Below are 27,815 nucleotides of genomic sequence, written 5' to 3'. Positions count from 1 at the left end.
TAGGTTTGTTACAGGAAGCATACTTTAATGAAGCTTGCAAAGTGTGGTGGGCAGCATTATAATGATGCACAGGTATTAGCAGGTCAGAGAGAGTACCATTAGCAAGAGGAATGCAACAACAATTTCTACAATAATTTCTTCAGCATGCCCAGAAAAATCACATGATTAATACATCCCCTTTAGGTTCCATACCCAATCAATCACAGATGAATGACACGATAGTTAATATTCAAACAGAGACACCATTTACAAACCGAGCGATTTCTGTGCACACCACACATTCAAATCACCACATTTTAAAAGTCCATATGATTTGTAACTTCTTTCCATCCATTTAAACCCTGTGGAAATCATCTGTACCTAAATCCAAATCACCTGACCCTGTTAGTGTCCTGATTGCTGTAGAGGAACCATAGCAACCGCAGACGGCGCGGTAGTTGAAGAGGGCGGGGTTTTGGGCGTAGGCACAGCGTTATTGTCTTAGAGAGACACAGATCAGCATCGAGATCCAACCTGCTCCATTCTGTCCGAGTCTCTGTCGAGGACGGGGCTGAGGCCCCTGAAGCCGGCGTAGGGCCTGTGCGGAGAGCCGTTAAGGGCGGACGGGGAGGCTGTGTCTATGGGGCAGATGTAATCAGCTGAGTCGTCCTGCCGCCTCTTCCGTAAGTGACTGAAGTGTGTGAATCCCAGCTTCTTAGGCTAACGTGGATAGAAAGAAAAACAGTTGCAAAGTTGAAAGATTGATTATATTTTTTGCCATTTGCTCAGTTATGTTCATTTCATTTATGCACAAACTAAAATGATAAAACAATTGGCAACTTCATTTCAACTCTGAAAAAAGAAGAAATTGTATGTGGGGGAAAAATTATGACCTCATTAAATTACCAGCAAAATTAAAAAAAACATCTTACCCTAACTTTGGCTGTTGTGGTGAGAGGTGTGTGCCCCGTGGCGTTGGCATACTCCCGCTTCTCCTGCTGGGCCTGGGCACCCACCAGCGCAGAGTAGTTGGTGGCAAGGTGGCGCCTCAGGAGAGTCTTCTGCGGGGGGATGTTGAGCAGCATGGCCATAGTGTCCGAGCTAAAGCGCGGCTCCAAGATCTGAAAGAGGCGTATGCGACACAGCCTCATTAAGACAAACATCAAAAGACTCCTTGCCGTATCAAGATATCGGATGTAGAGCCGTGGTGTTCAAGAGCTTCTTTGAAGAATGCCAAATTAAAATGCACATTATTAATGTTAGTATCTGTGCCTGTAATAGTGACTTTAATTACTGCTGTCTGGGATTGTTTTGATGCATAAATACAGTAAACTCACGATTAGGCCGCCGTGTACTCCACTGCCTCTCAAATTGGGTGCGTACTCGGCCAGGTCCACCGAGCGAAGCCACTCCATCACACGGTGGTTAGACCACTGCACCACCTCTGAAGGAGATGTCTTATTCTAAGAGACAGAGAACAAGAGAAGATTCTCAAAATCCTGGGTCCATCCAGAAACAAGTTAAATATATTACAGCATTCAAAAAATCCCTATCAAAACGTCATATCAAAATTAAATCCTTCAAATTATTGAACCATGAAAATTATATTTTTAGACAATCAAACTAAACCATGCCACACATGACCTATGCTGGTGTTTGTGTGCGAAGAGTGTAAGGGTCACCTTATGGTCAGTAAGTTGAAAGCTGGGGCACTGATAAGCATTTAATGGTCTACAGGATATTTCCTGATTGGTTATGTTATGGTGTGTCTAAAACAGACTTTCCAAAGAAAGCCTTAGTTGAACTATATTTTAATTTTCAATTATTATTTGATGTCCATTGGTACTTGTTCTCAAGTCTTGCTGACAGAGACAATGAGAGAAACAGAAATAGAGGAAGGGAGTGCGAGTAGCATAGATGACCATAGTTTCTATAGTTCCTATTTTAGCTACTGTTCCTTTAATTAATGCTCATACTGCTGCTGATTAATCCTGTTACATATGCATTTTTCTCTTCTGCTCTTTGATCTTTTGATAATCACCTAGAATATTTTCATTAGAGCTAGCCAAAAAGATTACATCACTGTTGCATTAAACATCATGCATAATGCGTTGGGCTCCATTGTACTTGTACACTCATATCATGCATACAGAGCAGAAGGGAAACATAATATGAGAAGACTGGCCATGTTTAGTCTGACGTTCTCACTTTCAATTTCACTTCTGCTACTCTGCCGATTTCCAACTGCAACTGATTAAAATCAATCTCACGATTTCAGTCATAACACATAACAGTATTGTGTATTTTCAACCACAAGTCTATAGTATATCGTTAAGTTTGGCAGTGGATGTGTTAATATGAGGGAGCCACAGCACACACTTATGTTCCTTATTTGGCACTCACACCCTTCCAAACCTTCCAAAGCATCTTACAAGTAAACTAAACTACAGTACAAACATACAGTCGATTTAGAAGCCCATTTGGATATAACAAGCTGCTCTAAATGGCAGACTTACTGTACATTCTAGAAAGTGCTAGAATGCAAATCATATCAACAATCAATCACTTCTTATATTAGATGACCATCAAACAATGTATAATGCTACAAACAAATGCAATTCAATTGCTGTATCTTGTGAATATATCACACAAGTCACTTTATCAGACAATTCAAAGGAATTATATAAGGTTAGAGCCACCCATCGGGTGAATTCTTCTGCTGTGACCTACCAACAGGCTCACCTCGTCACCTGGCCTGCGTCTCAGGCAGTGGGGGTCAAACTTGTTAACGTGGAGCACGTGGATGGCACACTTAATGCTGAGATGATGGAGCTGACTGGTGACTTTCAGGAACAGAAGGTCGTTCTGAACCAAAGACGAGAAGGGAAATGTCACTGTGACAGAGGTGAACTGTGACATAATGGACTTATTCTTTTTATGTAAGCGTCTACAGAACAGTCAAGGGTGAATCGACTATAGGCCTCTCGTGCAACCTCACCACAGTCAGGTACTGCAACATCCTGCCATCCACGCGAGCTTCATGGAACTGGTCTTTATACTGCGGCAAGCCAATGTCATCCAGCCACCCTGAGATGGAGCAGACACTCCCAGTGAACATAATGTAGCACCATATGTAGTCTTGGCTGCAAATGGGTGAGTAATGGGCTTCTGATGTGCGTGGTTACTTCATGCTTAAACTCATCATATGCTTATGAACTTGTTGGGAAAATTAATCTAATGCAGATCGGAAAGAGACCTGAAGCATGGCGTACATTTACACAGTGGTCTCTAGAGGCAAGATTGAGAATGTTATGACTTAACTTTATGCAAGTGCGTGCAGCAACGATAGTGGTGATCACTGAACTGAGCTAAAACTTACGTGTGACCCAGATATGGTCCAGTTCGGAGGACTTCTCCATGGTTTTGTTGCTGAAGGACCGTACGGCCAGCTGTAGCTTCTTCCGGTGCAGTGGGTGCTTAATGCCCATTTCCTGTAAATAAGCATAACAGCAAGGTCAGCAGCATGATTTAAAGGGGGCACTTTACTAAAATACCCGGTTACCCTTTGCCAATGTTTACAATTGCATACAAAAAATAACACAAAATACATTTGATACTTGTCAGCATGTGACACAGTGTGACAGACATTGTGACAGTCAGCCCGGCTCCAAAGGCACTCAGGGACTCTGACCACAGCTGTGTGCCACCATGACAAGTACTTCACATCACAGGAGTTGCTCTATCCGAAGACCAACATCATATAACCCTGAGGTCCTGACATAGCGTTACACTTTTGGTAGGGTTATATTAGTATTGCTCTACACGGAGCTCTGTGCTTGAACTTTGAGTACAGGGTCAAGCTCAAATAAGGGGCACAATGTTCTACTGCTAAAAAAAGGCTAAGCAACAGCAGAGGATTAACTGTATGTTTTGAATACAGACTGACGCAACACAGACATCGCGAAGCACATGCTGACTGGTTTACTTAGTTAATTGAGGGAATAGTTATCATATTACATCTGCTGTGAACTCCACCAGGTTACACATTTAAGTTATTAAATGTTGTTAAATGCTTCTTTGACTCAGACAATACTATGTCGGACTGCATGTAGGGTATAACCTCTCTGAATACTTATTAACATGTGGTGTCTCTGTGTGCACTGTTGACAGTAAGTGCTGTTATTTAGTGATGTTTCTATATAGCCTATATCAACAAAACTCAATGAAACAAATTAAGAACATTCTGTGGCTTCACCTTCTCCATGTCCTGCGGTGTAGCTGAGAGGAGGGTCTGTCCACTCTCTACCCACTGCCTGGTGAGGTTCACATAATGGCCAAGCCCGTAGTCCTCCAGCCAACCACACACTTGCTCTCTGGTCCACTTGGAGAAGGGTGTGTTTTTGTCACTGATGGACGGAAAGTATAGCAGACTTTGCAGATTATGTCCACTTAAGGTTATTATGTAAGTTTTTGTCAGGTGCACAGCAAATTCTGGAGAGGTCATACAAAGGTGCATAAATCGAGCCCTAGGAAGTAAAGCCCTCCTGTAGTTTACATCATATTCATACCAGTACCTTACGTCATTCATCAGTCCTGGATCCTTCTTCTAGAATTTTAATATACAGCAAATTAAGATGGATGTGAGCAAATACTGGGGAGGACATTCCCTGCCTGAATCTGAGCTCTACACCTGTAGATGAGGACAGCAGGAGGTGTTTGAGTGACAGGCCTTGCGTACCGGACTGAGCTGCCAGAGTCAGGAGTGCGGGCCAGGCGAGGGCCGGCTGTAGCTCTCAGTCCTCCTCTACGGAACTCAGATGGCTCAAGGTCAACCCCATTTAGGCCCCCCGACTGTGTCCTCCTGATTCTGTAAAGAGATATTCAACCAGAAATATTTCATGTGAAAACCAGACAGAGAGATGAAAGATGCCACATTTCATGTTCACTTTTCAATTGAAATCTCCTGTATGTGCATAATGCATGTCTAATGCATACCATTTATCACTCCAGTGCAATACTCATTAGCTAATATTTATCAGAGAAAGGTTTTACCCACAAAATTCACAAAATGTCAAGTGACAATGTAATTTCATGTTTCACATCCATGCATATCCAGTTTGGTAGAATGATAGCACACTCACTTTCCCCATATTTTCCGTATACTTTTGGTGTTCTTGACATTTTCCTGGGATACAGGGGACTGCTGTCCAGAGTCTGCCCCTGACGACATGGGCGAGACATCTGAGGATGTAGTGTCATCCATTTTCTCAGTCTTCCCTGCACACAGAACAAGTACCTCAACATCAGTACTGCGGTTCCACATTGAATTCACTCACATCTGGAACTGGGACTACTAGAAGTCTGAGTATGCTTGCGTTAGTACGTTATGAACAAATAAGCATGCGCAATTCAAGAGCAACCCACCAATACCAAAGAAGTCTTGTTTTCCTGGATATCCACACCAAAGGTGAGCAATTGAGCAATAAGAGAAAAAATAGTCATTATCCAGTTAAAACAAGCTCCCTTCCTGCTATAACATGGTAGCAATTCAATAACGAAACCAAAAACCACAGCATTTACTTTGGCCAGGGGCCTACAGCAGTGGTGCTTTCTCTTTCATGACTGAATTATTAGTTCTATAACATGTGGGAGTGCTGTACATCAAATAGCAGATATGTTAGCGGGCTTAAAGTAGAACTACAGGCAGAGCCCACAATTTTGTCTCCAGCTGGGGGTTTATGTGCCCTTCTGAGCGTGCTCATTCATGCCGTCGTCTGCATCATATGGCAGTGGTTAGGACCTCAAAGGCCGCCTCACCTCCGGGCCCACTTCAAGTCAAAGCCCCACCACTGGGTGGGGTCGGGGTGCAGGCCAGAGAGAGAGCGGAGTCGAATCTGGCCTGCCCTATTAGGCCTGATCAAAGGCTGGTGGGGTTGGTTGTGATCTGAGGGCAGTGGGTTGTTTTATTTATTTTTTTGTCCTCCACCCTGCGGGAAGCCTAGAGGCCAGGAATAGACTGAGTGCGTGTTTTTCTTTAGCAGAGGGAGTGAGAGGTACCTAAAGCAGGAGCACTGGCACTCCTGCAAAGGTCTTCAGCCGGCACCCAAATGGGAAGCGAAAGCAGTGCGCACGCACACACACACACACATGTACACATACATACACATGTACACATGCAGAAAGAAGAACAGAAAAGAGAGAATTAAGGCGTTAGGAAATAGCAGACAAAGGTATGTGTTAGCACATGCAGATGAGGTTTTACAGGAAAGAAAATAATATGTGTCACTAACGTTTAATTAATTATCAAAGTGGTTCCTCAAGAAGCTGTATGTGATGGGCTTTTTTTCTTACAGACTTAATTAAAAGTTTAAAATTTGTAGAGACCAAAAAATGAAAACCCAGAAATATTCTACCTAACATGGTAAGAACACTCGTTAGGAAGCATCTGTGAGGTAGTGTGCATACTTAGATTGAAGTCTCCATCTTCGCTCTCGTCCGGTGACTTCTGAGCTGAGGTGTCACTGCCCTCACTCTCTCTGTTTTGCTCCATAAGAGCTAGTGTCCCTGGCAACGTCTGGCTCTTGTTGTCTGCCAGTCGAACCTGAGCAAGCACAAACACATGTAACATTTTGGGTATCAAGTGGTAAGGCATCATTTGCATTAAATCAGTGTATAAATTGAGAGGGGTAACAATGACAGAATGTGTGGCGTAAGCAAAAGTGATGAAATATTAATAAGTGCAATGAAAGAACACTTGAATTGGTTGATTTTTGTATTTTGTTAGAAAATATCAAGAACAGGAGACAATTACAATACCTCTGTTGATACTCCAGGTTCTACAGATGGTCCAGTTACTTGCTATAAAAAAAAAAAAATCACAGTTGATACAGTATGAAAGGATTGTATAAGTTATATATTGTATGGTGAATATATAAAGGATAAGCACACTGTATGATGAACATGTATATTTTTAAGCATCTGACAAAGAGGATGGACTGGAAATTTGAGAGGTACATCACACATATTTTTAAGCACTGAGCCCATAGAACTGTTCTCATTGGAAAACTGACTGTGGCTCTTGGTACAAAAATACCTTTGCAAGCCCGTTCTGCAAATCTTCCATACTAGATGATATCAGTCTTGGTTGAGACCTAACACAGAGAGTAAAAAGAATAATGGATCTCATTTGTTCCGCCATTAACACACACACACACACACACACACACACAAACTAGTGGCTAAATAGCTACCTTTGTTCAAGTCTATTTGTGGAAGGAGAAAATATTACACCAATGAGACTTCTGAGGGGTGCACATGTTTCTTTTAAATTGCTGTTATTATCAGGGCAATTTCAAGATATAATTGTTCTTGCTCTCTGTAAGTACAGAATGACCTCTCTCTGGTCTACTCTCTCACTTCCTTTTTGACAACTAAAGAGGGATGCTCACATTATGGAGACATGTTCAGCTTATGACAGAGCGTGACCGATTCAGAGTCGCTATAAAATGACATCTTGCACTTGGAAATTCATCATTGTCGAACGAGAACGGCTCATACCTGGATTCAGCTTCTCTTTGATTGGACAGAGGAGACGTGAGAACAGGAGAGGAGCCACTGGAGGACTGCAAAGACAACACTGGGTTATTTACACAGAGACGTAAACAGCACAAAGACAACACTGGGTTATTTACACAGAGACGTAAACACCATAAAGACAACACTGGGTTATTTACACAGAGACGTAAACACCATAAAGACAACACTGGGGTATTTACACAGAGACGTAAACAGCATAAAGACAACACTAGGGTATTTACACAGAGACGTAAACAGCACAAAGACAACACTGGGTTATTTACACAGAGACGTAAACACCATAAAGACAACACTGGGTTATTTACACAGAGACGTAAACACCATAAAGACAACACTGGGGTATTTACACAGAGACGTAAACAGCATAAAGACAACACTAGGGTATTTACACAGAGACGTAAACAGCACAAAGACAACACTGGGGTATTAACACAGACACTGGGGTATTTACACAACACTAGGGTATTTACACAACACTAGGGTATTTACACAACACTGGGGTATTAACACAACACTGGGGTATTAACACAACACTGGGGTATTTACACAACACTGGGGTATTTACACAACACTGGGGTATTTACACAGACAGGTAAACGGCACAATCTTATTTCAAAGCATTAGTCAAAATAAAACATGCAAACACCTAGTGCTGCTATTCAGAATTACTTAATTTACACTCCAAATGTAGATAAATCCAACACACACACAGACACATACACACACACTCAAACACACCTCAGAGTGAGTTTTCAAGGAGAGTGCCCTCATCCTCACGTCCCCATTCATGCGGCCGTCCTCACTGCAGCATGTCAGAGCTCGTTCCCTGGAGACTATAGAAACAACTCCAAATGAAGAGACGCTTCATCGGATTGCATAGAAATAATAACTCCTGGTAATATTCCCTCATGCCTTATGTAAGCACTAATGACAAACTGAGACAGTCCCTTTCTGAGACAAGGCCTCTTTATAATTTATAACAGAAATGTTATGGAGGGCCAACACAAATGAAGAAAAATGGCAAGAGAAACAAGTTTGTTGAAGCTGTACTGCGGCCAACCTGAGCCATTATGAGCTACTGACCTGGTACAGCTGCAGAGGTTTCTCTGAACTGCCTGCATTGGCTCAACAGGATGGTAAGCTCCTCGATTCGCCTATCCTGAATGGCACACAATAAATATACACACACATGGGTACACACACACACATTTTCAGGCATATCCTTAATTCTCGTGTGTATTTTTTCAGGTGTCTTTTGACTTTAAAGACATCCGTTCAGCAAACAGGCTGTGATCTGTGTTACATGACAGATACATGGCAGTGGAGAAAAGCCAACCATGACAGGAACCAAGGAGGAAATCTGAGCTATGGCATCCGTTCAGAAGGCTGTGTGTGTCTGTGTGTGTGTGTGTCTGTGTGAGTTTTTCGGTGTGTTTGTGTATGGATGTGTGTGTATGTGTGTTTGCATGTGTGTGTAAGTGTGTCTGTATATATTGATGTAGTGCCCTGGCTTTGGCAGCAATCATGTTTCCCTTCACTGTAACTCCATTAGGTGGGTTTGGCATGGCACGACTTGTGTAAGTGAGGCGGGCTGTGGAAATGGCTCTGGCTAAGGCCCTGCAGTATAAACACTCATGTGTCTCCCCAGAGAGCCCACACTAACACACAGAGCGAGCATGGAGGGGAACAAAGACCCCTGTGTGCTTTAATTATTTAACCCTCCTGGCCCTGGGAGGACTTGTGAGGGCAGACAAAGGGGACAGGTAGTGTTTACGAGCACATGAGGCTCAGCTTTACATGAGGCTGGGAAGTCATTAGATACTTCTGTGATGAGCGAAGGAGGCAGAATGTAAATTATATGGCTGGCTTGGATGTACATGCCCTGATCAATCGATTTATTAAGTGATGCATATGTGCCTTTCTAAAGAACCTCTGGGTTGTCCACGCCTTGGCTTGTATCTTGTCTGAAATTGAATGAACGCAACGCATGAAAGCATGTATGTATTCTGTGAAAGTTCATGTAATGTGACACGGACAACCACTTTGAATTCAAATTTTAAGTTGCCATATGCTTTGTAGCTTTCGGGGGGGAAAAACACAGTAACCTTTCATACTAAATTTGCAGCAAATTAGAATATGTAATAGGTGGAAAAATGTGTGCATGAATGCATATGCAAAATGTGTGAAGTCTCCCCTGCACCAACCTTTTCATCGTTTGCCGCAAGAAGTGACTCCATTCCGGATCTCAACCTCTGCAACTCCTGATCTGTTAACAGATACGCCTTGAGTTACAAATGAAGGATACTTGAGCTTAAACATGGTGTTCACTAAGCGAATAGAGCTGTTCTTTTATGCTCACGGTAAAGCACCACTACATTGCCGTTAGCAGGATAAAGAGTAAGACAGAGATCTTTTGAGAAGAAAAAACATTTGAGCTGCCCGTCATTCAGGTCCTGATGAAATACTGCATACCTATGACATTTGGGTGCCTTGGCAAAGAGAAGATTAATGGAATGTGCCCCACTCTCTCACACACACACACACACACACACTCACACACACACACACACACACAATCCCAATTCACACACACAATTCATGCACACACAGGGCAGATTTTTGTGCCGAAGTTAGAGCAGATAGAAAGCATGGGATTTCTGTATAAGTGTGTGTATGTATGTGTCTGTGTGTGTGTGTGTGTGTGTGTGTGTGTGCATTTTAACATAATTCATAACAATAAGAGAATCTTCAAGCTTACGTTTGTTGTTAAGTCTTCTTCTGTATATCTCCTCTGAATGAGTGAGAGAGGACCAAAGTAGTGGAGATTTGGGGGGGGGGGGGGGGGTGAGACAGACACGTTGTTAGACAACGCCACACATAAACACATGCTGACAACCTGCTCCAGTTGCATCTAACTTCCCTAAAACTTTCACTCAAATCTGCTTTAAAAATAACTATTTCCTCACAAAGAAAATGAAATTCCACTGAATCTCAGGACCTTAAGTGATTTCTGTATCAACCAACCCATATCTCCCCATTCAGCCTAAATGACAAACCAAGCTCGCATTGCCGTAAGCACCAATTACTCATGCTACACACACCACACTGCATCATAACGGTCCAGCGACGAAGGGACACAAACCAAGAGTGACACAGCAAAAACCCACACATGTGGGAGACAAATCTGCTGCTGTACCATGTTTACACGACACAGTGTGGCCTGGTGAGCCGGCTCGTGGCAGTGGGGTCACTCACCTCTCTCTGCACTGTCCATGGACACGGGAGATCTGGCAAGGAGCTGAGCCTGCAGGTTCTCAATCTCTGTGTTCTTGGCGAGGAGGATTTGCTGGAGGTTTGATATTTCTACCTGTAAGAGAGAACGAGTGTGAGGAAGAGAAGAGGGAAAAATCCAAGTTATTAACACTTTCATGAATAATGAAATAACACACAAAATGTAAGGTATGGGATGAGGGAAATTATGTAATAACTTGACTTTTATGTCCAAATCTTGTTTCAGTGATAAAACCAGGACAACAAAATCTGCTTTGGAGAACAGGTTACCCAGCAATGACTTCCTTTGTTCATCTCAATATGTGGAACTAGACAACACTATTCTTTATCCAGCGCCGGGGAGATGTTACATAAGGTCAGGGGATCCAGGTCAAGCATACAAGGCTTTGTTTAGGGGCATGTGTGCTCATGGTTCACCACAGGGTTACAGCGCACTGCCTCCTGCAGTAAGCCTCACAAGGATGTAATCCTATCCACACTGTGTCCAAACCTATAGCAGCTTCGAAGGCCTCTGTGAGGGACCAGGCGGTCACCCGACGTTTTTGGGATGTGGGCAACTGGACTCGGTGGTGAAGAACGTGCCCGAGATAGTGGATTTTTCAAATACAAATATTCTCTTTTATTTACACAGGGTTCTTAGATATCGACCCCCCATCATGTGCCCTCAAAATAATTACAAATCAAATTACAGACAGTACCTCACAGGAACTCAAGTAACGGAGCGCCCTAGGGACCTGCTTGGCCACTTTAGGCCCAATACCGGCACACTCGGGGCACAAGCTAGGCCCCAAACTAGGCCCAGAAACTAAGCCTGAATCTAAGTACATAAACTAGCGACACAGAAACTAATCACATATTCAAGGCACAAAACAAAGCACATAAACTAGGCACAAGACAAGGCATACAGACAAGGTAAACAGTGTCCACACAGCTAGACAAAGTATACACTTCCTCACTCCAGGTAAGCGCTACACCTTCCTGTCTCTCAAAATATTCTCTTTTCCAGTCCTCTCCCCTCATGGAATGAGACTCCCTTTAAATAGGACACAGCTTCTTTGGCTTAATTAGTCCAATTAGCTTCCCTTGGAGCCAACCACTGCCGTAGGGGAGCCCGGACCCAACCATTGTGGTGGGGGAGTCACAGACCTTTAAAGGGCAACATCCCTTTTCTTGCAACGAGAAGGGAGGGAATTCACCTTCTCACAGACTCACACAGCTCCGCTTGTCCTGCAAGGGTTCTGTCTCTCCTGATATGTTTGCTGGTGAGCTAAGCTTGTTGAGCATGCTGCTAGCGGGGTCAAAAGTATTGGTTAAATTCAACATATGGCATCACAGTGACATCAGTCACTCCCTCTATTTTACATGAAATTTAAAGGATCGTGTATTGTTTCCATAAAATCTGCAATTTGTCTAATTTCTGAAGTGAAGTAGCATGTGGCTAACAGCTAAACAATGTATAAGACATTGGTATGTCCTAAGAGCTCAATTAAATAATTCCCTTTAGAAGACTACATTGAGTAAGTGACTGCCTTATCTACAAAACTCAATTACATATACAATATTTCCTTTCATAAATTTGCAATCATAATGAAAATTGCAGAAAGGGAGAGAAGAGAGCAGGAAATGACATGGAGGTAAATAGGAACAGGAGCAAGTGATAGAGGCATGGTATACCACAAGCAGGAAGGGAGAAGAAAGAGTGTGTGTTGGGTGGGTGGCGGGTGGGTGGGACGAGGGTTGGTCGAGGAGCAGTGCAGGGTTTAGATGAGGGGGCGAGAAAGAGATGGATTGTGGGTTAGTGCACCTGGAGAGTCCTGCAGCGCTCCTCCCACTGCTGCCTCTCCACCTGCAGGTGCTCCACTGTCAGCCTCAGGCTGGCCAGCTGGCTCAGCACGGACTGATAGCACATGTGCAGAGAGGAGGAGATCGACAGCTAAAGAGAGAGAGAGAGCGACAGAAGTGTGGAGAGATGAGAAGAGAGAGTAGGAAAGGAGAGAGGGATTAAGATGATGGAGAAGAAGAAGGAGGAGGAGAAAAAGAAGAACAAGAAGAAAATGAAGAAGAAGAAGAAAGTAGCAGAAGAAGAAGAAGAAGAAGAAGAAGAAAAGGCAGAGAAAGAAAAGAAGCAAGCGACCACTTGTGGAGTCTTGTGGTGAGTCTTGGTGGAGTGCACAGGATTTTACTATGTTACAGATGCACAATAAACTCACAAATACAACAGTGCGTGGAAAACATGACTCATGCTAGACTCGCAGTGGAAAACAACAGCATGGAAGAGAGATTGCATTAAGTGGCAGTTAGCAGTGACATCTAGGCACCTGAGAAATGAGATCTGGAAGAGACTTTCTCACTGACTGATTTTACCTTTGTAGCTTTGAGTTTCCTCTCATACTGGACTTTCTCATCCTCCAGCTCCTCCACCTTGTCCTTCAGAAGTCTCAGCTCGTGCAGCAGGCCCTGGATGAGTCACGCATACGCAACGATTAGCATACAGTACAGTCACTTCTTCAAAAACCAAAAAATGATATTTATAATATATTATAATTATACATGATTTGTAGTTGTATGTTATTCAGAAATAGTAAAGATACTTCTAAGTTTAGCTTTTTCACTCCACCCTTATTTCAGTGTTACAGCAGGCAAAAAAGGCACCAGGCAGTGAAGAGTATGGTATTATGAAGCAGTGTCTGTGTGCAACGTGTACGGAGGTGGTGTGATCCATGAACCTCCAGTGTTAGGAGTAGCCTTATGAACTTATGCACTAATCACTCTACACGCAAAGAAAGCGCATGAGCAAACATTAAACCCCTTTCTTAACCACGCCACTCCTACATGCATCTTGTACAACATGCCATATGCTATACAAACTGAACTAGAATGACAGAATAATTCAGCTCTCGTGAGCTCATGGGTTTCAAACACACATTTAAAACCATCTAATCCCAAAGCCCAAACGAAGGAGGATGCATTTCGCATCCTATTACGGGTTATGCAATTAGTCCCATTAGTCCATTCCACAAGTTTCCAAGTCACTGTTAGAGGCCGCGTTATAGGCCGTTATCAGCCCAGGCGAAACAGCTGTGTGCATCCCACATCCATCCATGGTTTTCCTACACTCTCTTTTCCGCAGTGGCAGCTCTGCTCTGTGTCTGAAGCTCCGGGGCTGGAAGCCACGCTGGCACTCCTCGTCTCCTCCGCCCCACAGGCAGGGGCCTCCGCTGGGCTACCGCCATGGCCCTCCCTTGCCTCCCGCTCCGCAGGCTCTTTTTTCTCTTTCACTTTACTGTTGAGTTCCTGCTGGATCCTACACATCTGCTCCTGGAGCTCACTAATCAGATTCACTACACTCTGTAAGAGGGAAAGAATGAGGAAAAAGAAGGGGAAAAAAGTTTGGAGAGATATCGAGAATGCATCAAAGGCAGAGAGGAAATGGTAAAGAGAGAGAGAAAGAGAGAGAGAGAGAGGAGGGAAAAAAGGGAAATTAAGTCGAACCCAGAAGGAGCACATATGCATGACGTGCTGGGCTTTGAGTGTATACACTGCTTCCATGTGGTTTCTCCTCAGGCCAGCTAATTAAGTATGTGTGTGTGTGTGTGGGGGGGGGGGGGGGGTCCCTTTAAGAGGGGGGCCCTGCTTTCTGACTTGTGTCACTTACAGGGGTTTATGGGATGGAATATTTAAGGACCATACCAAGTGCGTCACAGTGAAGCATATTTAGAGGGGCAAACGAGGCCGCAATGAGAAAAGCTGTGCTGCTTGGTCTTATGAAAACAGCTAAGTCCATTTCTGCCTGCAGTATGGTCTGCCAGGGTAAAGAAGTCAATGACCTATTTTGTTTGCGTGAGTGTGGTCACATACCAATAGTAAATCCATCTGTCTACTTACAAACAGACTACTTTCCTTTTTCCAGGACAATTGGGAGGAACCTGACGGCAAATTCGGACCATAATATGTGTATGAAGTGTTGGCTAGAAATGTAGCCAGAAAGTGTTTACCAGATAACTTTTTTTAATGGTTCAATCAAGACAAAATAAAAATACAAAACTGTAAACAGCAGGGCTGCTCTCCAGTGTGAGTAAACAACGAGAGAATGTTGTCTGGAATATGAGCAGAGGAAGTCTGATATGATACTTGAGGAAAGAGAACATGCAAAAGATATGTCTGTCACTGTGCATGCTATCTATAGTATGACGTTCTGGTCGGTCCTGGGTCAGGAGAGTTTGCAGAGTGATAGAAAGAGAGAGAGAGAGAGGGATAGAGGAAAGAGAGAGAGAGAAGCATGCCAGTGGAATGCTCCAAGCAGATTTCTGCCATTCTTCCTCACTGGATAAAACCCAACAGCTGTCATAGAGCAGTCAGAGTTTGTACACACCGTTCGTTATAACAGAGAATAGAATACAGTAAACTAGAGATCTATATTCCCAGAAAACTCAGCCTAAGGGGAATATGACACCGGCGTCTATTGAGGACAAAACCACTGAGGGAAACTAGAAATTAATGAACCAGAAAACTTCAGAACTGGCAGATAACCCAGACATATTATTTATTCCTTTAGGGTGTCTACATAGGGCTATAATTCACATTCAGTAAGAAAAGAGGTACGAATATGCCTTACTCCAACAAGCAAGCATGAAGTGAGATCATTCACGTTGGTCCATCGACAAACAATAAACAGTAAGAGGACTTTAGTGTGTATTTGTCATTCTTATACAGGTTCTGAGGCTGGCCGTTTCCGCCTATCAATCACTCATTAAATCCTCCTCGGTCTTTCCAAAGTGCACTTGTCAGGGCTTCAACAAACAGAGACTTGAGCCTGAAAGATGACACCAAAGGCTAGGAGCCACCCCACACAACAGCCCCCACCGCCTATACCCTTGTCCTTGTTGTCTTTAAACAATCATTCCTGAACTGCTAAATGTATGTTTGCTCTTCAAGTGCCAAAGGTCTTCGCCTTGCACTGTCATGAGGGCAGCTAACTGACATGTCCACATTTCACAACGCCGGCATGCTGGCAAACCGCTGCCTGTTTACACTGCCAGTTACAACGGCCACTGACAGCGTACAGTGGGGATTAACACTACCATGCACAGCGCTCTGACCTAAAGCAGTCATTAGACCTATGTTACAACATCTGTTTGTTTACCACAGCCGTAACTGTGAACACTGCCATTACACGTCAGGCATAAGCAGCTTGCATTTGAAAATCCCATAATTAGAGACAACTCGTGAATTTTTTTGGGCATAGTCTCGTGTGATTCCGAGTGAACTATCTTCTATCCACTAATTTATTAAGGATTAGTTATAAGTACTGACTTCACTGACACCTTCAGCACCTTCCACTTTAGAAATGGCAATGCTATATAGTTAAACACCTCTGTCGTTGTTGTTACATCTGACCATCATTGAGAGAGAGCCAAAGCCGATATCTGCCTATGGTGTAGTCTGTTAGGGCCATGTCAGTGCCCTCTGTCAACACTTCTTTGTTCTAGTGTGAATAAAGTTCCCAGCATGAGACAATACTTTCACACAAACACAAAAGTGGTTCCTCTTCCATTTCATTCTCATCTGCCCCTACACAGTCTACAAAGCTTCCATAAACAGAATCAACTTTAAACATTTTACAAACTACATCGTACTTAAATAGCCAATCAGGGCCATAACTTCTCTCTGTGACTATGTTTCACATTTGTTTGCTTGTGTGTGTGTGTGTGTGTGTGTGTGTGTGTGTGTGTGTGTGTGTGTGTGTGTGCTGGTTTGTGTGGTGTGTGTGTGTGTGTCTGTGTGCACAAGTGTATGCGCAGTACCTCTGCTTTGTGTTGCCGTTCCACATTATGGTTCTGCTTCTCCATGCTGGCTAGTTTCAGTTTCAGGTAAGACACCTCATCCATCAGATCTAGTTTCTGGGTCTCCAGAGAGGTTCTGCTCAGGAGCTCCTGCGTGGAGGGTCCATTCAGGGACACACACGCACACACATGCACACACAGACGCACACACACGCGAACACACACACCCACACACACACACAACGGGACCAAAAAGCACAGGGCTAAGCAGAAGTCCACGCTTCGGCAGGCACAAAGTTCCCTCAAACAAACTCTGACTTTTTAGAGAGACGGCTCCACGCTGGCTAAATATACACAAGTCTCCATGAGCTCTATTTTTACTTCCTCTCTCACGAGCCGACACATGAGAGAGAGAGAGAGAGAGCGAGAGAGAGAGAGAGAGAGAGAGAAAGAGAAAGAGAGAGAGAGAGCTGTAGGAAAAGCTACTACATTATCTGGATGGCTGGTAAAGATAAAAAAAAAACACAGTTATCACTCATCTGGAGTCTTTTAAAGTGAGTGATAAGTTCAGCAACAAACTATTTAAATCACACAGGATTTAGGGACTATATTCACAGTACCACCTAGACATAGTACAAAACAAGTTATCACCAAAGTCTTAGATAATATCAGGAGACCTCTCCGAGTGCAGATAGCTGTCTGAACTCTGTGCTTTTCAGGCAGGTGCAAACTTGCATTTAAACGACTTGAAGACACAGAGTTTAGTCCTTCTGAAGGAGGATAGCTGTGCCTTTGAAAAAGCCCACATGGAAAATATTAGCGCTGTGTCACTGGAAACAGATTTTCTCCTGAAGGCCAAAACCTCATAATGACCACATCGCAGGCTAGCGCACTATATAAAGCGACTCATCAGGGCAGCTCAGTCTGCTGAATCAATCAGCAGAAGGGGATTTGCTGAAAGAAACTAGTGTAAAACTTAATAAACTTGCTAGCACGCTTTATAATGTGATTAAACCGCTTGCCGTGTTACAATTATCAGAAAAAAGAAAAAAAAGAGAAAAAAACACCAGCAGTTATGCAAAACCACCAAGAGCACATTCCGCCTACCTTGTCCCAACTCCAAGCAACATGAGGCAGAGCTGATTTCTTGATGAGAGCCCACGGATAAGGTACAGATCCACAGATAAGGTACAAAACCCTCAAATGCAGACTAAGGTCATTAATGCTAATGCATTGAAAAGTGACATGACTGTTCCTCTGAAGAAAGGAAGATGCTGTTCTCTCTCTCTTTTATTCCCTGTGTATATTTTTCTCCCTATCACTATCTATTTCCAGTCTGTCTCTCTTTCCATCCGTTTCTCCTCACTATCATTCCGTTTCACTCTCCCACTCTCTCTGCCTCTTTCTCATTCTCTCTCTCCTAATGAAAGAGGCGAGTTTTTTTCTCTCTTCCACAGAGCTGCGGGGAGTGTCTGACCCATCTGGTTGGAGGCTGAAGATGGAAGGCAGGAGCTGGAGCTAGAGCAGGAGCTGGAGCTCACCTGCCCTAACCGCAGCAGACCACTTTAGACCAGACCGGGCACAGCCCCAACCCGAGCCCCAAACCTGGCCCTGGAAGTCCAACACCCTCTGCTAAATATTTGGGTTGTCAAGGCAATGTGAAGCTTGGCTTGCTGGAATCCTTGCAAGGAATTTCCTCCAACGAAAAAGCTGGATCATAGACATTTTTCCCCTTTTCAGATGCGAATCCTCTCTTGCACACTGATTCTATTATTGAGAGTATTTCATTTTCGGGGGGAGTTCTTGCAGATGAAATTATACCACGACTAAAGAAGCTATTATTAGCATGGGAGATTGAGAGAAGACGCTGTGAAGCAATGGATTAAAAATGTACCTGTTTTTCTCCTCCAGAGGAAGCACCAGACTGGCTTTTTTTTACCAGGAAATACGTTTATTTAGAGTTGAAGGGAACCATACTGGAAATCAAAACAAGTTCCAATGCTGCAAAAGTCATTTATTTGCCGTAGAGCAGCACCACGCAGATCAAACGCCTATGCTCTTTTGTTTGCGCTTTATGGGATTTTTCCTCTCATCTCTTATAAGTGTTCAAAGAGGCAAATTAAAAGACAGAGGCTTACAGTCTCACGTGCAAATGCTGTAGGCATATGAGCAACGCAACAGATTATAGAGCCTTGAGAATTAGGCGTGTGAATCCGCAGAGTTGTTTTCACTAGTAAAGCTTGCAGGCTTAACCCCGAACTACAGTGCACAGAGGCTTCAAACATGTGATGAGAATGCCACCCCTCTGTGTGAAGCGACAGAGATGGGGGAAGAGTGGAAAGTTGGAGGCATCGGCAAGTCAAGTGCTCGCAAGTCAGGGAAGACACAGGAATCAAAAAACTAAAGTTAAAGCGGTTTAGAGGTAATGAGGAGAGAATGGAAAAGGCTATACCTGCTGCAGCATCTCCTCAGTGTTGTTGAGTTTGTGTTGATGCTCCTCTAGGGAGTACTCCAGGTCCCGAATCTTCTCCCCCTGTGCTTCCACCTGGTCAGTCAACACACTCACCTGTGTGCGTATATGTGTGTTAGAGTGTGTGAAAAAGAGTCAATATATGTATTTGTGTGTGTTCTAAGTGTGTTAAGCAGTCAGTGTGTGTGTATGTTGAGGCAGAGACAGACAAACAGACAAACAGACAGACAGACAGACAGACAGGTAGGCAGGCTTAAATGAGTGGCAACCCAGACATCCCGCAGACTACGCCACGCCTTTACCTGTTTGTCCTCTTTCCCTGCCCTCTGTGGACTCCACCGCTCTGCCTTCCAGGCATGGGGGATCTGCTGAGTAAGCACCCTGCTTTCACTCTCTACACTACAGCACTGCTCAGCTACAGCACTCACCAGACGCGCCAGATATGCATCTAGACTAAACCCTGGCAAAAAAAACAAAAAACGGATCAGATAAAGGGAGACCTGCGCCAAAGGGACTCCCCTGAGCCTAATTGTTGCTCAACGGCTGAACTACTTGGGTTGACCTTGTCAAAACTGGAGCAAGAGAAAACAATGGCCGTCTTCAGCAAACACTCACCACGTCAGATTACCTCCATTTCAATCAATTAGCTGACTCTCTCAGAGGAATGTTCTGGCAAGTGGCAGAACATTTAGCACTTATACCTCATAGCATCTAAGCTCTCATGGGAAAGATGTGGAAAGGGAGTTTATACGTGTTGAGACTCAAACTAGACAAATAAGTACCACACATTTCAGCAGAGGGGAATGTTTCTGAAATCCTAGAAGTCATTAATGACAGCGTTTCCTAGCTGGCAACGCCACACAGGTGCACGAAAAAAAAAAACGTTTACGCCTTCCCACAATTGCGAAAACTCCCCTCTGGAAATAAACACTCAGCAACCTGAAGATTACATGTGTCAAGTGTTTACCACCAAACAGAGATCTCTAGCACAGGTGCCTCTGAAACTGTGATTAGAGCTCTGGAACATGTGACAAACACACACATACGCAAATGCACGCGCACGCACAAACACACACACACGCAGACGTTTTCCATGGCTTACTGGCTCACATGACTAGGTTATATGATCACAGAAGTGTTTATATTCAGCAGGCTGTGGACCATAGCGAGGCCGCATGAGCATCCACCTTCTTTAAGACTCTGCTCATAATCAACTCACGCAACCCAGTTGCCCTTGGATGGACTCAAAGGGGGTTCGCAAAGGGTATGGGTAGAACTGTTGCCAGTGCCACTAAACACCCAACACACTGGCACATATAATTCTTCAATCTTTCAGAAAAGGTGGCCTATTGTCATATGAAATTTCAAACTAAGTACACATTTTAGACAGCAGAATGCAAATACCATGCTCTCAAACATACAGGAACATATACATTTACAAACACATTCACGCAGACATACATACAAATATACATACAGACACACACACAAGAATATGTCTTACCTGGAGTACGAGCGACTCTTTGTCCCCTTCTAATCGAGCCAGGCGTTCTTGATAGCTCTCATTGTTCCCAAATGACTGCAGGTTCACCTGTAAAAGGATACGACCCCCACTCTTAACTCTTTCCACATAAACTCACAGCCAACAGCCAAGGCAATGGCAGGACCCAGTATGAACGCCTGTGAACTCTGAAAGGCCTGTGAATACGGATACGGTTACAGACGTCTGTGAGGGAGTAGAGAAGGCATGTGTCCTGGAGCCAAAACCCTGCCTAGGCCGGGCACACCGTATCAACCGTTAAACAAACAAAACCGCTTCCTCCCCTGTCTGAGGGCACCTTCTCATGGAAAGCTCCAAGGGGAGATTCTAAAGTCCTCCATCTGACTACTGTTACTCACCAGGGCACACTGGAATTCCCTAAGAGGTTTACTTTAGTACAGGTTTAATCTGTGCATTTTTTCCCCTTCTTTTTTCCTTGAATGTTTAAATGCGAGTGGAATGTAAGGCCTTGTGGAATATGGCAGCAATGTGCGACATACTGTGGCTCTACTGCAGCAACTACTGCAGCCTACACTAATATGTGTGGAGTAAACCTAGCAAAGAGATACAACGATCAAAAGTCTACAAAGTTATAATTTTAAAGAAACTAAATGTCTTGATCAACATTTTTTTCTCTTAGCCCAACACATACAGGAGTTGTGCTAACAACACCAAGGTTATGACATTGATTCCCATGGAGCACAAATCCTGATAAAAAGAACACCTTTCCTGTTATGCGGGTCTCTTTGATCATGACTGTCTGCGGAAGTTACTAAATGCAGATGTCATCTAAATGCTTAACGGTATCTTTGCAAAACTCAAAGTCTGGTATCCATATAATCTCACTTATTTATTTTTGAAGTAAAGTTTGACATTCTTTCATTTAATTTTATGTTTTTTCAGCAAGTTAACACTTTTTTTAAGTTTGATGTTTTTCTTCAGTAAGTTAACAAATACCAGTCTATGATTTTTTGTAAGACTGCACAGTTTAAAGAGGACTGTAATCTGTTACATAACCATGAGAAGGAGCCACTGCTACATGGCCATGCAATTAAAGTTAGACCAGTTGCCCACAGTGTTTTCATAGAGCAGTTTAAGACCACAAAAGAACAAAAGGGTTCATCTCAAAGCTTCCCTTTCGAAATGTACAATAAAAAACACACATACACACATACACACACACCAACAAACATTAGTGTAATTACACACTTCCAAATAAATGGGGACAGAGAACCGTGCACCAGTCTTCACCTCCTCAAAAGGAGCCAGCCAGGTAGGGTGGGGTCTCGTTGCTGTGCCCCTCCCTCCCAGGGCCCCGCACCACCTTTAGGTGTCCTAGAGTACCTGTCACATGTTAACACTCGCTGCATCTCCCTCTACCGCTGCAGTCCGGCAGAATCAATCACTGCCACCACAGAGAAGCCTTACAGGAAGGGCCAGGTTTTCCATGTCTGTTTGCCATTATCCACGCTAAGACTACGAGCTCTGCAGGCTTTAGGCAGGCTCTTGTTGGGGCACTTCGGATGTACACACAGTGACTCCCTGGAGTTGTGCAAGAGCAACACAACTCCTGGTGCAATGTGTGAGCCGCATGTGATTCACAGTCCAGTGACGCCTGTGGTTCACGGGGGCTCCTCTCTCTCTATCTGTTGACACGGTTCTGTGGCGGCCGTTTACGTAAACCCCAGGAAATGTAAAAGGGGAGGCTGTTTTTAAACTTTAATGTGTTCGTTTGACACAAGGCAATAAACACTTAGCCCCCTCTAGGCTCCACTACTGAGCATGCACTGCTTCTTGTCACATGCGCTCCGAAACGATCACTCATCAATTAATCCGTCAAAGTAAACTTCAAGTGAAGCGTGCTTGGACAGATAGTAATAGACTGACTAAAGCAAAGAGAGAATGCACAATAGCATTGGCAAATGCAAACCCACTCACCTTTTTCAGCCAGGCGAAATGTTTGTAAAAGTCAATGTCACACTCCATTCTGCACAGCCATTGTAGCATCAGTTTCAGTATGAACCAAAAGCAGTTAACCTCACCATACTATACAACGCTTTTGAAAAACAAAAGACTTTCACAAAGACTCCCAGAGCTCACTTTCCTTCTTGGTGTAAGTCTTATGCTCTCTCTTTTCCTCTCTCTTTCTTTCACTGGCTCTGGCTCCGTCTCCACATCGACTGGTCAGGCTGCCGAGCATCTGGTTTGCAGCACAGGCAGGCTAGACGGCAAGTTATAATATCAGACTGCAGACCGGCAGCACAGATCAAGCCAGCCGCTCTCTTTTCCCTTTTCTTTTCTTCTTTTCACATTCTCCTCCTCCTCCTCCTCCTCCTCCTCCTCCTTCTCCTTCTTGTCCACCTCCCTTCTCTCACTCCCACTGTCTAACTCTCTCTAGGTTTTCCTCTTCTCTTTCCTTTATGCTCTAAGGAGATCTCATTAGCCAGTCCTCAGAACCTGTCTGAACTTCTGTGTGTTATTTTAAATGTGGGGGCTTTCTGAGGGGCTGCCCGCCCGCCAGCCAGCCAGCCAGGAGGAGAGGGAACACTCAGTGGCATGTGCGCATCACAGACATGGTACTCCACATGGCAGAGGGGGAGGGGGGGGGGGGGGAGTTGGGAGGAGAGGGGGGGAGATGGCGCCCACAGCAGGAGAAATAGTAAACGGATAGAAAGGGCATATGACGGCAGGATGGAGGATGGAGGATGAGAAGAATGCCATAGAAGACAGAGATGTGGTGGAGAAGGAGAGAAGTGAGATGCAGGGGGAAAAAATGGTGTGTGTGTGTGTGTGTGTGTTTGGGGTGGGGGTGGGGTGGGGTGGGTTTGGGTTTGGGGGATCATGGACTGGGGGAAGGGAACAGGAACCCCTAGTTTCAGATCCACTCTGGATCTCATTAACTGTGCGCTGTGGACCCCTAGACCCTAGAATTGAGCCTCTTCCTCTTCACACAGGGGGGCACAGGAGGCCCCATAACACACCCTAGAAAAGAGCCTCTTCCTCTTCACACGGGGAGGCGCAGGAGGCCCCATAACCCACCGCCCTTCTCTGCCCTCCCAACAGCTGGCTGATGTGAAAGGACCATTCTTCACGAGGGAGCACAGTGTTTCAAAATATACACTTACCCTCCAAAAGTACACTGCAAAGATAACACTGAGACCACCGGTTTGCAAAGACCTGTCTCCTCCGCCCTCTGGGAATTCTCTAGGATAAGCTGTGGTCGTTCGCCAACTCAAACACACTCCACTGGGAACTGTGGGTGGCGTATGAAGACTGTGAATGTAGGACAAGTAAGCCCTGGGTCACAGGCCATCTATCATTTCTGCATGGAGTAACATCACATGCCTTATTTTAAATAAGACCCTATTCCATGGGTGGTACAGCATGCTGTAACACGGTGCTAAGTGCATCCAGGTTTTAAAGTCCTTACAAAACACAAACATTAAAACTTCTATAGTGTAGAGATAGCTATCAGCTAAAGGTAAATCCTATGTATCAGTGCGTTTTCATACAAAAACATGTCATTTTTTTTAGATTTAGGTATCATTATTTTGTTATCTTTAGTGCCTCCTGGGATATGATGCAATGAAACTTGCAGCGTTTGGGTTTTGCTTTACCATCCCAGCTACAAGTGCTACAAACCACTTCTGAAGCACATCTGTAAACAGTAAACGCTAAATCCATATGTCCGTGGGTGCAATGGGTTGAGTTTCAAAAGCATCACCATAGGTTCCAACAGTACTCACTGCCAGGCCCTGGGTCAGCCACAGCAGCAACATGTAGGCAGTGTCACTGGGAATCTGCCTCCTCAGTGAGTCAGCGTCCTCTCGACTGTCCTGCAGCTCCAGAACCTCCCGGAGCTCCTCGGTCAGCTGCAGCACTCGCAGAGGGGCAGAATAGGTCACGGGGGGACCCGGCAGCTCCGGCAGCACCAGAGCACTGCTGAACTCTCCCAGAGGGACCAGCGCCCTGGAGCCTAGATGGGGGGAGGGGGGTGACGAGAGATGAGAGCTTTCAAGTATTTTTTATTCTATTGAAGTGGATATGGAAGAGAAGGATATGGAAATTAGTTTGACATGGGACAGGACCAAAATACCAACCAACCAACTTCCTGATACATCAAAGATGCTCCAAATGTAGCCAGTTTAAAATCTAGAAGTATGACCCAACTGTCCTCAGATGCTTTTTGATCAAACGCACTCTACTTTGTAATTTATTTTCATATGTTCTATTAGCATCCCTTTTAATCTTTTATTTTTCTGTTCTTTTAACTGTTATAATGCACTTAACCTTTTGCAATCTCTTATTTTTCTGTTCTTTTATCTATTCATCTGTTAAGCACTTTGAATTACGAATATGCATGAATTGTGCTATATAAATAAACTTGCCTTGCTTTGCCAGCCTTGTGTTCACTCACAGAGAAATAGGAATGTAATCTCCCCCCAAACATTCAGTACTTACCACTTCACATTAGGGGTATTAAGAATTGCTCAAATAACAGTAATTACATTAAATAGTTCACATAAATAAAGCATTAGCCACAGCACTTTATAATACTATTAATGCCATTTTTTGTCAAGAATGTCTTGTTGTTAAGCATTACCATTACCTAAAAATATATCTTATGAAAGAACAAAAAGGATACTGTGTTTCAACAAACTAAAATGTATAAAAGTGAATTTAGTCATCTCAACTTTAATGCCACTCTATAATTATCTGACTATAATCCCTCACTGTGCAAAGAGGGGTACTTCTGCTTTCCTCCAACAGAGGGCACCCTTCCACTACTTTACAGGTAATGAGCCATGCTGAGCCCAACCCTCCCCCTGCCTGTTAACTGGGCAAAGAGAAGCCGAACAGTTTCCTCTTTGGTGGGTTTATTTTCCATTGGCATCTTGTGATGAGGGCAAGCCTCACATAAACCCGCTTTTCTTCTAGACCACCCTCACTCCAGACTTCTCCCATGTGTGTAAACCATGAACGCATATGGAACTTCAGAGGTGCATTTAAACCCCATTTAAATAGTTTCATTCTCCTCTACAATTCAGTCATGTACACAATCTCACTTCAGAAAGACTGGGCTATACTTGATAATGCATCACAAACGACCAGACTTTTTTATCACTAATGCAATTTTATAGACGCTCAAATGTATCAGTTCTGTAAGATATGACTGTCCACTTTCAAACATACTGACCATGCAACAGAGGATTATCCAGAATGATATCAAACCACTAAAGCTATTTACACATCCTGTTTCATTCTCTTTTGCGATTAAGCCTACTAATCATATTTTCATATGCACTTTGTACTGATAAAAAGAGTCATTTTGAGGAGTGGAAGTGTCAAGATGCCATATTCATAGCTTCATTCATTATTGCTTATACATTTTAAATGTATCTAATCAAATGTAATGTCATTATTAAACTAACTATTAAACTAAATAAAACTGCTGTACAATGCATCTTTTTAACAACACAAACAGCAAATATTTAACTTTTAATGTTTTGCCATTAATGTTTCATTCCACTGACAGTACACGGCATGGTTTGGAGGATTTGTCTGAACATCCCAACGCTTGATAACTGCACAGCAGGCATTTTCTGTGACATTTGCTGTTGCTCACTGGGGCTGTTTGGGTGCGTTTGTGCCACCGCCATCTCTTGAACTGAACATGACAGGTTTGGACTCGGGGCCCCAAGCCCTTCCTGATTCCCCGGCTGCCTCCCTCGTTTAGCCTCTGTTTAACGAGACACTTGGTCATCGGTAATTCCTGAACTCCCAGGAGGCCACAGCTCTCCCTAACAAGGCACAGCCCTCAAAAAGCTCATGTTCAACCCCGTTCTTACACTGAGATTACATAACAGAAGCAGGCTGGCTACAGTGCCTCACATCAGCAAACTTTAGACATAACCAACTAATACCAGCAGAACAATCGCAACAACACCAACAACAAAGCTCAGTTAACTCAACGTTACCACTACCAACATCACCAAGCCTAGCAGGCTATACAAGGTCCAATATACTACCAGAAGCCTGAAATGTGTATGGTGGCAACAAGGTCATCAATCCATCTCTCAAATCCACTGTGGCTACAGACATAAATACTGATATCATTGTTATTAGAGCAGCTTATCTAAAGCGGCAAGCACCACACACCGGCAACAGTTGATTCAGTCGCGGAGAGTGATATTGCGCCCCTGGCTGTTGAGCTTCCATCTCCTCAGGGTTTAATAACATCAGTGCGGGGTGAATAATGCCCCTCTGCTGCCCTGTCAAAGCACTGGACGGGTGGTCATTAGCAAAGCGCTATTTATAGCGGGTCTTGTTGTGTTTGCCCCTCGGGCCAAGACCCCGCTGGCTTATTTGAGATGCTGCTGTGGCTTTGATAAACACCACCATCCCAAATGTAGCACCCCTAAAGGAAGTTGCATAGCCCAGCAGCAAGAACAGCAGGAGGGGGTAGGCTCATTAAGACAATGAAAGCCAGAGGCAGTACTGAAGGAGTAACTGATGTGTACAAAGGTGGGTAAAATATAGGTACAAATAATTAAAATCCTGCACACAGGGTTCCCTCAAAACCAGAGAGGTTTTGAGGAAAGTCTATCTTCAGCTGTATAAGTTAAGTTCATCTAAGGCTTTGCAGCCTTTTTTTATTCAGAACATACCTATATAAACAGTAAATACGTACACACACAGAGATACGTGTGTGTTTGTGTAATCTTTACTTTTTAAGTGATGACACTATAAAAGCTTTAACATACTAACAACAGCAGCTACTACACCTATCGGTACCCACTACTTTCTTTCTAGCATTCACTGCATGCACTGCTACAGGGTAGCACAAACATCATACCATACTTGACAAAACATGGACACGGAGCTGACATATTTCTCAGTGGACTGGCAGAATCTGGGGAGGTCCAAGTGTTACCCTCTAGGACATTTTAGAACATTCTTCTAACCCCTTACTGAGATCACAATGAGGAAATAACATGATACTGAATGAGGGTCAGTAAAACAATGCAATCGCCATATGATCTTATTATGAGGTAAAAATGCATTTTAATCCACTTGCTTACCGGCAATAATGTCATCCATTTGCTCTAGCGCTGTCTCCAACATGTGACTGGCATCTGAAGCCATGGCAATGGGA

General features: G+C 43.9%; 1 protein-coding gene across 1 annotated transcript; it reads right to left on the bottom strand.

Annotated features, from left to right (window-relative positions):
• Positions 1 to 27,805, bottom strand: ppfibp2a (PPFIA binding protein 2a; the record flags this gene model as incomplete). Its single annotated transcript, XM_080843500.1, has 25 exons — positions 1 to 699; positions 912 to 1,100; positions 1,317 to 1,442; positions 2,722 to 2,844; positions 2,978 to 3,066; positions 3,359 to 3,470; positions 4,235 to 4,385; positions 4,718 to 4,846; positions 5,121 to 5,256; positions 6,445 to 6,580; positions 6,796 to 6,837; positions 7,073 to 7,130; positions 7,537 to 7,601; positions 8,314 to 8,408; positions 8,659 to 8,734; positions 9,780 to 9,841; positions 10,334 to 10,366; positions 10,831 to 10,942; positions 13,231 to 13,323; positions 13,981 to 14,214; positions 16,671 to 16,799; positions 19,102 to 19,215; positions 20,624 to 20,710; positions 24,406 to 24,635; positions 27,742 to 27,805. 25 exons carry the CDS (start codon positions 27,803 to 27,805, stop codon positions 496 to 498), a joined length of 2,889 nt encoding a protein of 962 aa, XP_080699626.1. The 3' UTR covers positions 1 to 495.
• Between the last annotated feature and the right edge of the window lie 10 nt (positions 27,806 to 27,815).

Source organism: Sprattus sprattus (assembly GCF_963457725.1).
Source record: "Sprattus sprattus genome assembly, chromosome: 8".
In the NCBI taxonomy this organism is placed as follows: domain Eukaryota; kingdom Metazoa; phylum Chordata; class Actinopteri; order Clupeiformes; family Clupeidae; genus Sprattus; species Sprattus sprattus.
This window is presented reverse-complemented; position numbering and strand designations above follow the sequence as displayed.